Source organism: Protopterus annectens, chromosome 3.part0 (assembly GCF_019279795.1).
Source record: "Protopterus annectens isolate FY-2018-M chromosome 3.part0, PAN1.0, whole genome shotgun sequence".
Lineage (NCBI taxonomy): Eukaryota > Metazoa > Chordata > Ceratodontiformes > Protopteridae > Protopterus > Protopterus annectens.
Window position 1 is genome coordinate 1,126,358,250 of NC_056731.1, and position 13,161 is coordinate 1,126,371,410.

General features: G+C 43.8%; 1 protein-coding gene across 2 annotated transcripts in view; it reads left to right on the top strand.

The window, feature by feature from the left end:
* The window catches only part of NPC1 (NPC intracellular cholesterol transporter 1), a 1,151,083-nt gene that overhangs the window by 337,628 nt on the left and 800,294 nt on the right, over positions 1-13,161 (top strand). For both annotated transcript variants that reach the window (XM_044065361.1, XM_044065360.1), the window contains exon 5: positions 2,335-2,502. In XM_044065361.1, coding sequence (XP_043921296.1) covers positions 2,335-2,502 — 168 coding nt within the window. The remainder of the gene's footprint in view (positions 1-2,334; positions 2,503-13,161) is intronic.

The window sequence follows — 13,161 nt, forward strand, 5'->3', positions numbered from 1 at the left end:
TTATGTCTTAAAACAGGAACTTATTCTAGTATCTAGGGTCATTCTTCTGCCATCTCAACCTGGCTCCAATTTCTCCACCTGTTTATTCCGGCTGCCACATTAAACAATGTCTGGAGGGGATAATGCACCTCAGGCCACCTAGAAGGGAACCTGCACCTTCCTGGGACCTGAATTTTATACTTTAAAAACTTATTCTACCACCATTTGAACTGGCAGGCTCAGCCTGCATCAAACTACTGATGTAGAAAACAACCCTGCTTTTTTAGCACTGCCTTCCGCCAGATGCATTTCTGAACTTCAAGCCCGTATGTGCAAGGAGCCATCCTTAATCTTTTACAGGGACAGGGTCACCATGAATAAGCAATCCCTTTTTTATGCCCAAGGTGGTCTGGGAAATTTCTTTAAATCAAGCCATTCACCTGCCTGTGCTCGTCCCAAATCCCCAAAACAAGTGAGAGAGGATTCTGCGCACACTGGATGTGCACAGACAATTAAGATTTCACCTCTGCAGGAGATTATGCCAGCTATTGTGGTAGCCTTTTGCAAGGAATAGACAAGGTAAACTAGTTGGCAAACAAACCTGTTTCTAAATGGATTGCAAACTGCATTTTCTGTTACTTTCAGCATTGCAAACAGCTTCCTGGCAAGATTAGAACACACACTATCAAACACAACCCCCACATCTGCCTTTTTGAAATGGGTGCCCACACAGGCCATTCTAGAAGCTGCCACATGATCATTTTTTTCACACCTTCACCAAGTATTACCATCTTGGGTCCACCTAAAGGGCAATAGCAGAGCATGCTGTCTCTGGATAAAATTCCTATCCCATCTACCCATCCGGAACCTTTGTGAGTCTTCCCAAGAATAATTACTGTAATATTAGTTGCAATGAATATGGTACAGTTGTCTCTCTAACTTACCGTAATTGTAGATGTTTGAGTAGATCGGTGTTGCAATACCCTTTTTTTTTTTATCTTTTCCACTGCCTGTCCCTCTCTAATTGGAGTGGGTTCCCTCCTCACATTCATTATATCCACCTCACTTCCTCTACTACCCCTTAGGTCAGGGACCTTGTCTTATAGTAGGGAAGGTTTAGAAGGTCATGCTGTACCTCTGGACTATCAGACTCCTTAGTATCTGGACAAGAAATACATGAAAATGGTATGCAGATATTCTCTGCTAGGGGATGAAGGAGGACTGTGGTAATCGGGCCAGAAACAGGTTCTTGTATGGCTGAAAGTCCCAAGAATAAGTACTGCACATTAATCTACTCAAGCATTTCTGTAAGTTAGAGAGACAACTGTACTTTCTGAACCCTGTGCAAGAGTGGAACTGTGTCTTATTAGTACATATGGTGCTTCATCAGTGGACTGTGTATGTGAACAGTAAAGTACCAGTTTGTAAGCTATAAAAAGGGGTAATATGATAAACTGACCAGTACACTTAGCTTTTTAAACGTGTTCCAGTAGAACCCCTACATGGAACAACTGTGTGCATGTGTGGTGCTTAATTTATGCTTTAGTCTATGCTCCTTGTGTATTTGGTAATAAAGTGGCTTCAGGCTGTACTCTTGGTCTCTCTGAGTTTTTTTCAAAGTATACAGTAATTAGTAGCATGATAACGTATTTAGACATAAGTAACTTTGTAAGTCCATAGTGTAGCATAACCAGTGGAATTGGACAGTCTAGAGAGACCTTCAGCCATAGACACTAGACTTTCTCCCTGATACACTTCTGTCAAATGGCTAGGTCATAATTTGAATTCAGCTTATTTGTATAGTACAGGAAAGCAACACATTTAAGTATTTTTGGTACCCCCACCCCACTGGTCTCAGTCATTCTTTCACAGTAATGACAAGAAGTCAGTACTTTGTTTTCTGTAGATGAGGGTGACCTGTTTTCATTTTATCCTAACCATTTTTCCCCAGTCTTCTAAACTTGCTCGCATATGGCCACTGACATTCGGGTACTTTCTGCACTTTTGGGATGCACAAGAAGGAAGCGGATTTCTCTGGGATCCCTTTGCTGTTATTTTAAGGTTTCTGTAAGTGCCACCACAGGAGAGATTTACCCATTATTCTCCATAACCTCCCAGCCAGCTTTAGTACCCAGACTTGCAGTCAAAACCAGCTTACTGATACAATGGGCAGATGTCCCCCTCCTGTGTCATTTGAATTGCTGAGGAGAAACCACATATAGACAATAATAAGAAGCCGACATGTTGGTAAATGCTTTGTGCAAGTGCAGTGTGTATTCAGACAATAGTTATTGAAAAATGAGGTGATTGAGTTGTGCTGCTTTACTCGGTATTTATTGTTTGTTTTCTCCACAGCAATGTATAATGCCTGCAAAGATGTTGAAGCACCATCAAGTAATGAGAAAGCATTGGACATTTTGTGTGGAAAAGATGCCAAAGAGTGCAATGCCACAAACTGGATTCAGTACATGTTCAACACTGCGAATACACAGACTCCTTTCAACATCATATCTATCTTTTCTGGTAAGGATAAAAATTCTGTAATAGTAGTAGTAATAATAGTAATAATAATGTTCGTTCAACTCTGTAGAACAGAGGGACAAAATTTTCCAGATATCCTGAGTTCAGTTAGTAATCCAGCACCTAAGTTAGCAGGGGTGAGGGTGGCTCATCTTTCTGGGGGTGGGGGTGGGGGATCAGTGGAGTTTTATTATTCCTCAGTGATAAGACTGTCAGGGTTTTCGGCCTGGCTTAATAGCAGCAGAACACACACTAACAGATGTTCATAGGTTCATAGTTGGTTACTAGACTAATGGCCCTAGAGCCCTTGCAAGCCTAGCCATATTTATCCTGAGTTGCCCCAGTTGATGATTAGGTGAGTGAAGTTTGCAGAGGTAAGGGTCTGTGGTAGTTAATTGCAACAACTTCTGTCCAGGAGGGTCATGGGTGCCACCCCAGGAGTGAATTTGCAGTCACCCATCCAGTCATCTAGGTTGCGTTTCAATAGGGTAAGGGAGAGGCTCTGTTTCATGTGATTTGGAAGCTTGTTGCAGAGAGGTAGAGGCTCTATTTCATGTGATTTGGAAGCTTGTTGCAGAGAAGTAGCAGTCTCTGGGAGATTTAGCTGTCTCTTCAGCATGACCTATTCATGTCAGAGGCTATGTTATTATCCCTGGAGCGAGTGACCCTCATGCAATTTGATTTACAAACATGTAGCATTTCCATCAGGACTGGGTCAGAGCCTGCCCTGTAACCCAGGCACATGTCACCCTTTAGCAACCTGTAGGAGAGAGAGAATACAGTGACAGGGCTTTCAGTCTTTCCAGTTAAGACTTGATGTTCATCGTGCATACAGCTGCAGTAATTACAGATGGGTTCTCTGCCATCAGGCGGGTCCTCGGTTGGCCGAATTCCAAAGTCTAGGTCCGGCGTCGGTTGTTGTCGCTTTCTTTCCTGACTTCAGTGTGACAGGGGTATATAAGACACAGCCGACGCCATGTTCTTCGGGCACCACGCGGCAAAAAAGACTGAAGCAGAAGCAGTTCTCAAGTGGCGGTTGGCCAGCTCCTGAAATTACGAAAATTTGGAAACCGAAGTCTTCTTTAAAGCTAAGTACCCCGTTGGGGAAACTGTTCTTGCCTCAGACCGATGTCAGACAAAGTTAACAATTGTATTTCTTGTGGGAAGCAAATACCGCATAAGGATTTCCATTCCCTCTGTATACCTTGTTTAGGCCCAGACCACGACATCTCGGGCGGTCGCTTTTGTGCTACTTTCAATAAACGCACTATTAAGCGTCGGGCGGAGTTCGCCCAACACTTTTTTGGTAAAACTTTTAATTATAAGATGTCGTCGGAGACTCCAACTACCGTTTTGTCTAAAAAATGCAAGGACAAAGACCGACACGCGAGGTCCGCGTCTCCACTGACACCACTCCAAAACCGGCTACACGTGGTCCGGTTCTCAGCAAGGTGCCTACGCAGCCCATGACTACCGACGATCCTTCTCGGGCGGTGTCTTCAGAAACTGAGACCGCAGGTTCCTCGGCCCACACCTTGACTACAGCTACCGAAGCCACTGTGAGTGTTGAGCCTCTTAATGTGGACAGGTCCTCTTCCACCCAGGGTGTTTTCAGACCTTCTTCTTCCTTTTCCATAAAGGCCTTTACTAAGTCTAAATCAGCCATGCATCCCAAGAGGCCTGCTGCACAGGGCCCATCTCCAGGCCCCATGCCTAAAAAACAAATGCTCAAAATGGCTGAGGATTTAATTACTCTTATCAGGGGTTCCCAACCCCCTCCAGACAAGAGACCCAGAGTGGAGGAAGATTCTCCCTCTTCCGAACAGGGCTCCATTATTTCAGAACATTCTGATGAAGAGGAGCATTCATACTCCCCTTATGAAGATTCTGATGCAGAGCAGTCCATCCCTTCTGTACCCCCCCCCCCCCCAGAGGACCTTTCTTTCGGGGAAACCTTGCATACCTTGAGGGAACACTTCCATTGGGAAGGCCAAGATTTTTCCGATTCTAAGAAAAGGCTGAGGGAATTTATTTTGCTTCCTCAGTACAGACCTCTGGCGATACCTCCTGTCTTGGACATACTTGATGATGTTTACTCGGAGGCTTCCCTTAATCCGGATTCCCTGCCTCCTGCTCCAGTCAAGCCTGATAGGTACTACAGAGTTCCTAACTCACACCAATTTCTTTACAAAAGCCATAATGCTGATCCTGAAACCATTTCTCAAGGCCCCAAGGGAATCAAGGCCTCTACTGCTAAGAATCCATTAACTTCCGAGAGAGAGTCTAGATCCTTAGAAAGGTGGGGAAAAAAGGTATATACCTCGGCCACCCTAACCATGAGGGCCTTAAATTGTCAGTTCCATATGCTTAAATATCAGCAGTTTCTGTTATCACAATTAAAGAATAAAATGTCACAACCTGAACAACCAGATTTGAAGGAGTTACAGGATATGATTCATGGTGCAGAACAAGTGGGTAAGCACACCTTACAATGTGGCTATGATGCTCTAGAGGCCTCAAGTAGAGCTGCGGCTACAGGATCAGTCATTCGTCGACATGCTTGGCTTAGGGAACAAACCTTGCCTGATCATGTTAAAGCTAAACTACTAGATGCTCCTTTATAAAAGGATGTATTATTTGGTACTAATGCTGAGGAGATACTACGGAAAATGGAAGAAAAAGCTAAATCTATGCAAACTGTAAAAGCCTTTCTACAAATACAACCACCACGTTTTAGCAGAAATTGGCCTTCAAAAAACTGGTCCTTTCCAGCAACGGACAAGCCCCAAAGAGGTAGATACAGGCGCACAAGGGGCAGAGGACAATCTCAAGGATCATATAGAGGCAGACAATGGCAATCTCCAGCACCAAGAGGTGGCGAAGACAGTGCACAACAATACAGGAAACCAACCCAATGACTTTCCCCTTTGCAGTCCAAGCGGGGCTCAGGTGGCAGCACCCTTGGGAGGAAAGCTGGCACTATTTTCAAACAATTGGCATATTGTCACAAAAGACAAATGGATCCTGGACATTATAAACAGAGGCTACAGATTTCATTTTCACACTCTTCCAAAAATGAGAGGCATGCCGAACCTGCCACACAATCAAAGGGCAGAGGCTCAAATACAAATTTCAAAGCTCATGGGCATGAAAGCTATTCAAGAGGTACCCATGCACGAACAAGGTCAAGGCTTTTATTCCAGACTATTCCTGGTACCAAGGAAGGGAACCGATTGGAGACCCATTTTGGACTTATCCATCCTAAACACATTTCTACTCGTACCAAATTTCAAGATGCTCACCTTACAGCAGCTTCTTCCCATGCTGGGCAAGGAGTCTTGGCTGGTAACATTGGACCTCAAGGAGGCATACCTGCATGTCCCAATCAGACAAAGTTGCAGAAGATACCTCAGATTTCTTGCAGGTTCAATCCACTATCAACTCTCTGCATTGCCCTATGGCTTATGTACTGCGCCCAGAGTATTCACGTAATGCCTGGCATCAGTAATTGCCTACTGCAGACTTCAAGGGGTACAGATTTACCCTTATTTGGACAGATTTACCCTTATTTGGACGATTGCCTGATCCAAGCGGACAGCAAACACATTCTTCTGGAGCATCTGGCTTATGTGACATGGTTACTGAATTCTCTGGGATACACAATCAACAAAGAGAAATCCACACCAACACCATCTCGGAAAATAATTTTCCTGGGTTCCAACTTGGACACAAACACCCAGATGGCCTATCTTACGCCAGAAAAACGGGGTCAACTAACTCAGTACTTCAAGAAGCTAGCAAATTGTACCAGGCTAACTGCAAGGAAAATCCTGCAGGCTCTGGGCTTCATGGCATCTTGCATTCTTCTAATCCCATGTGCAAAGTTGCATATGAGGAAACTTCAATGGTACCTAAAAAATATATGGTCTCAACACAGCCACAGTTTGGAAACAATATTACCATTAATTCCATGTTTGCAAAAGGAATTCCTATGGTGGGCCCAAGCATGCCAAACAAACACAGGTCTACCATTCTGCAAGCCTCAAGCAAATCAAGTCATCACAACAGATGCCTCAGACTACGCCTGGGGGGCACACATGACAGACAGGTGCATTCAGGGCAAATGGTCCCAAAAAGAAAAGCACCTTCACATCAATCAAAAGGAAATGCTAGCAGTAATAAACACAATTACAGCTTTCAAGGACCTCATGCATCCAGGACAGTTATTGATAAGAACAGACAACACCACAGTAATGTGGTACATAAACAAACAAGGAGGAACACATTCATACCCCCTATGCAGGCTGGCCATGTCACTTTGGAACATGGCTCTGGAATGGAAAATCGAGCTTCAAGCACAGTACCTGCCAGGTTTGGAAAACATGCTGGCAGACAATCTAAGCAGAAATATGATAGACCCACAGGAATGGCAGTTGCATCCTGAAGTGTTTACAAAGATAATCCAAGCGTGGGGAAGGCCAGACATAGATCTCTTTGCCTCTCACAAGAATCCTCAATTGACAAAATTCTGCTCAAGGACATACCATCCAAAGGCCTGGAGAGTGGACGCCCTTTCTTTCAGTTGGACAGCAAGGAGAGTTTATGCATACCCACCTTTACCTTTACTGACCAAGGTGCTCTTGAAAGCAAGAGCAGACAGACCAAAGATGATACTGATTGCTCCAGACTGGCCAAAGACAACACTGGTACCCACTCCTGAGGAGCCTATCACATTCTCCGCCCTGGTCACTATCTCTAATGCCTCTTCTCCTGACTCAGCACAGCTACAAAATGCTTCACAGTCAGCTGAAAACACTCAGTCTGGCTGCATGGAAAATTCCTTAGTACCACAGCAGACCCTACTCTCCAATGAGGTGCAGGATGTCATTCTGGAGGCCAGAAGGCCATCTACTAGAAAAGCTTATTCCGCAAAATGGAAACGGTTTTGCGCCTGGAATGAGAAAAAGGGCCAGGATCCTAGAGAACTGAATTTGCCTCAGATATTACAGTATCTAGCTGAGCTGTTGAACAGTGGACTTTCATTTTCCTCCATCAAAATCCATGCCTCAGCCATTTCTGCAGAATACAACACGGATCCACCCTTATTCTCTCACCCACTCTTAAGGCAGTTCCTCAGAGGGGCTAAGAATATAAGACCTCCAAGGAAACAACCAATACCAGCATGGGATCTTAATTTCATTCTAGAAAAATTAACATTGCCTCCTTTTGAACCAGCTGCCTCAACAGATTTGCAATACTTGTCCTGGAAAACAGCTTTCCTTCTGGCTATTACCTCAGCTCGTAGGGTCTCGGAATTACAAGTCCTGATGGCTGTGCAGCCCTTTCTCATCTTCCGTCAGGACAGGGTTTCCCTATGAACCAACCCGTCATTTATGCCTAAGGTAGTATCCAGGGTAGCTTTAAATCAGGCCATACATTTACCTACCTTTTACCCCAATCCACAAAACAAAGGGGAAAGGCTGCTACATTCCTTAGACATCCATAGACAGCTACGTTACTATTTGGACCGAACAAAGCCTTTCAGGAAATCAGAACAACTCTGTGTGTCCTATGCTGTAGGAGCTCAAGAAAAGCCAATTTCCAAACAGACAATTTCAAAATGGATAGGCCACTGCATACGGTCTTGTTACTCCTTTCATGGCAAACTGGTTCCTACAGGCATCAGATCCCACTCCACAAGGGCCACAGCTACCTCTACAGCCTTCCTCAGAGGAGTCCTTACCAAAGATATTTTGGAGGCAGCCACTTGGAGTTCTGTGCATACCTTCACAAAACACTACCACCTGCCTTTATACTCCAAAACTAGAGCAGGCTTTGCCACTGCTGTGTTGCAGGGCATTCTGCCTCCTCCCAGTTCCACCTAGTGCCTACCACCCTGTGCGTAGCTTTGGGATTCTACCCATCTGTAATTACTGCAGCTGTATGCACGATGAACATAGTACAGTTTTGTACCTACCATAAATGTAGATGTTAGAGTGCTAATACAGCTGCAGTACAGGTTTCCCTCCCTCCTTCCCCTCTTGGTAAAGGCCTAGTGGCTAACACCTCCTCATACAACCTGATTGGGTTATCCTTCTATGGTGTATTTGCTTGCAACTACTGATTTTTGATTATATTGCATTGCATGATTATATATAATTTATGTATTGCCTTCCTTCTGGGGGCACCTGACCTCTGGGGCAAGAAAGACTGAAGAACATGGCGTCAGCTGTGTCTTATATACCCCTGTCGCACTGACGTCAGGAAAGAAAGCGACAACAACCGTCGCCGGACCTAGACTTTGGAATTCGGCCGACCGAGGACCCGCCTGACGGCAGAGAACCCATCTGTAATTACTGCAGCTGTATTAGCACTCGAACATCTACATTTATGGTAGGTACAAAACTGTACTTTTTGTGTACCCTGTAATTTCTCTATGGTCTCTCCATTTTGTTGCTGGTGTCTGGTGAGGTACATGCAAAATGGAGCATTGTACTTAATTATTGGTCTGATGAGGGACGAGTGTAATTGAATTACAACATCCTGAGATCTAGATGTGATGCCTTTACTTACAAAGTATGCCACATAGAAGGATTCCCTTACATGGTGGTCAAAGTTCAGGTTGCTGTCAGCCTGAGTAACCAGATCACATACCACTGGGTCTACACTTAGAGGGGGAGCTGTCTGTAATGTAATTAGCAGGTATGTCATCTTTTCCCAGATGATACAATATAATACATTTTTTGCATTTAGCTTTAATCTGTGACTTTGGCACCAGTCATTTATCTGTGTTAACCCTGTGTGCAGTATATCAACATCTTTGAGGGACTCTGGATTGCTCCCAGTTTGCAATTGTTGGAGAACATGGTCAGTCACAGGCCGTTCATGTTTGGTTGGACAACTGAAAAATAAATTCTGAACAGTAAAGGGCCCAGCACAGAATCTTGTGGTATGCCACTGGTGACTCGTCTTTTGCTAGAGGTGAAGTCACCCACTTTTTCAGTATTTGTCCTGTCATTGAGCCAGTTGGCTACCCATCCAGTAATGTAGGGATTAGTTCCCAACTGGGAGAATTTTTCTGTAATATCTGAGTGGGGGAGTGTGTCTGATGCCTTGACTAGGTCGAGATAGGTGGTATGCACGGTCTTTCCCTCGTCCAGGGCCTTGGTGACTTTCTTGAAGTCAACCATGTTTACCAAGCATGATCTAAATTTAACAAATCTGAACTAGGTTAGGTCCAGAGTTTTGAGATTACCGACGTCCTCCTCAAGAAGGTTCGTAAAGATTCTTTCCATGGCCCTGCAGATGAGGCTAGTTAAGCTTATGAGCCTATAATTCCCAAGGTCTGTTGATGGTTCCCCTTTGTGCAGAGGGATTACTGCTGTGTTCTGATGGAATGGAGGAAAGCAACAAGTCCATAGGCTGTGGCTAAACAGGGATCCAAGTTGGTCTACTAGGTCATGTTTTAAGTTGTTTAAAAGGTAACCTGGGATGTTGTCTGGTCCCATTGATGCCATGTTTTTGGCCTTGGAGAACACTGAGATGACCTGCTGTTTTGAGATAATTGGCTGAGGAATGGTGGCAGGTATACTTTGGGGGATGACTGGAGGGGACAGGGAGATTGTTTGCTCCAAATCTGTCAGCTAGCAGGCTGGCTGATATCCTTTAAGAATGCAACTGTAGTCCTTACATATGGGTTGTCCTGCCTCAGGCAGCCCTCGGTCGGCCGGATTCCAAAGTCCGGGTCCAGCGTCGGCCGATGTCGCCTCCTCCCCGACGTCAGAGCGGCCGGGGTACAAAAGCATCAGCCGACGCCATCTTCCCCAGTCTTTCTTGCCGCGCGGTGCCCGAAGCAGAAGAAGTTCGCAAGTGCCGGTCGGTCAGCTCCTGTATTTTACATATCCGAAGTCATCAAAAAGCTAAGTACCCCGTTGGGGATCTTTTTCTTGCCTCAGCCGATGTCAGAAAAAACTGAAAGTTAATAACTGTTTGTCTTGTGGTGAACAAATACCTCATAAGGACTTACACAAAGGAAACCAACTACCTGTAAACTCCCAAATACAAAATTTGTATTTGCTGCATCAGGTTTTTAGTTAGAATATGTACATTTATGTTCATATTTGACTTCATTATAATATTATTTTTATATATATATTCTTTTATTATTGTATTTTTAATTCCATTAATCTAATTTTTAAGTGGAATTATATTATTGTATGAATACTTGAGTGTGATGATCATAGTGATGGAAAGAGGGTGTGCTATCCCTTTAAGTCGATTTGAGGAAGTGATGTCATTACTCAGAGTTTTTAAAGCCAAGAGTACTGTTGAAACTTTTTTTGAATACATTGTTTCTGAAGAAGTTAGTCTGTGGACTGACGAAAAGCTATATTTTAAGGCTTAAATAAAGCAGTTTTGTCAGAGTTTTTCCAGTTTTCCAGTTTTCAGCTTTCAGTTTTTCACTTATTGGATTTATCTGCTTGTATAGCTGCTTACTTTGGGTGTACTCCAGCTGAGTTTGCTGTTGGATTTCCTTTGGGAGTTTACAGGCCGTTGGTTTCCTTTGTGTGGTTCCTGAAGTTTGTTCCGTGTTTTTACTTGAGATGGTCATGGATTCATCGGCAGTTGCTTCCTCTTGCATCTCCAATACAGCAGAGACTGGTAATTTGACGGTACTTATTAGCCTTCTAACTGATAAAGTTGAGAGTTTGTCCCAACGTGTGGATTATGTATTGGCAGCATCCCAACAGGTACATGACACTGAGCCAAAGTCTGTTTTACAAGAATCTTTGACTTTTGCATCAGTTTGTGGGTCGGGGTTAGTGTCTTGACAGTATTCCACCAGGCCAAGCTGGTAAGTCTTTTCAGTCATCAATAATGGCTTTGCCAGATGGGAGAACAAATGTGAATATGAACGCATGTGACAGAGATGTACAGTTGGGGTACACGCTTTCGCAGTGGTTGGATCGTCCTTTTTCTTTCTCTAACTGTGACTTGGGGCCAGTCGAATCAATTATACCTGTGGTGCCTTTGGGGGAGAGATTATCAGTGTTTGACCAAAAATTATTTAAATTAAGAAAGCTTCAACTTGAGGTGGCGTACTTCAGAGTGTGAACATGCAAAGGTGGTACCCAAGGGGCTGAGGTCTTGGCAGTACCCTACGGGGCTGGCAGAGGGGTCACAGTTCCATAAAGATTTGGTGGAATTGTTCGACAAACATGGGTTCGAATTATTGAACTTGATTCGTTCCCATTATCAAGCAGCTATAGACATTTTAATGAATGATTTGAACTTATTAAATACATCTATCATGAACGACTTGGAATTTTCTAAGTTTAAGTTTGATTACGATCGGACTTTTAAAAGTATAGACCAGCATATGACCAAGATTAACATGCTGAAAACACAAAAATTGCAGAGAGACATAAAGGCATACAAACAAAGGGGTAGCGTACCCCAGACCCCCCAAATCTCGGGGCAATTCGTTGATGCCAGATACGCATATACCAGGGACCCGACATTGGACATGTGATCGGGAAGGAGGGCCTCATGTCAACACAAAACTGAAAACGACTTCTCAAGCGGTGATGACTGAATCTTGGACAGAAAAGATGAATATGGAAAATCAGCCCAATTTGTTTAATAATGATGAGGATGAGGCAGTTTTTTAGGGGGTGGCCTCGACCCAAGAGCCATCACCAGAGAAGAAACAATTGAAAAACAAAACTCGGATGAAGAAGACCTAGACATTACCCGGTCTGATTATGATCAGCCTAAAATCCTGTTTAACTCTAAGAAGGACTTTAAAATATATAACTTTTCTTCTTTTCAGCCTCCGATGGAGTTGGTGGACTTATTAGCCAAAGGCATGTCCTTCGTGCCTAGTAAAAGAGCAGACTTGGCAGAGTCATTATTGGATTTGAAGTTGTTCATTAGGAAATGTAATTTGAGTTTGATGTTGGGGAACATAGGTACCACATTAACTCCCTTTCACATTCCCAGTACTTTCAACCCCCCCATACATCCATCACTGTCACTCTTTGAGAGAATGTGTGAAGTGGAAATTTGCTGCTCTATGGAGTTGAGGGCCACTTCTAAGTACAACATCACGAAAGAAGAGTGGGAGTTATTGAAACTCCTGAAAGACTCTTCAGTTCGGGTGATGCAGCCGGACAAAGGGGGTGGGCTAGTATTGATGGAATTGGTGGATTATAATGAGAGAATTGAGCCAATTTTGTCTTCAGAGAGTTATGTGCCTATTTCCTTGAATGAGTTGAATGGGCATTTAACTAGGATCCAGATGTACTTTGAAGACATGTATATGAATGGGTCTATAAACAAGAGTGTTTTTAATTATATAACTATGGCATCTCCGAGAATACCAGTGGTTTTTGGAAATCCTAAAATCCATCAGGATGTCCATGATCCACCAATGAGACAACTGGTTAGTGCGAAAGGGAGCATAACTTATGCAGCAGCCAAGGTGGTGGATACCATATTGAAAAAATACGTCAAACTCGAAGAGCAGATATCTAAGGATTCATGGTCTTTTCTGGCAAGGGTGAATTCTTATACCCTGAATCCAGGTGATGTCTTTTTAACCATAGATGTGGTTGACTTGTACTCTTCCATACCCCATGACATTGCGTTAGAATGGGTAGA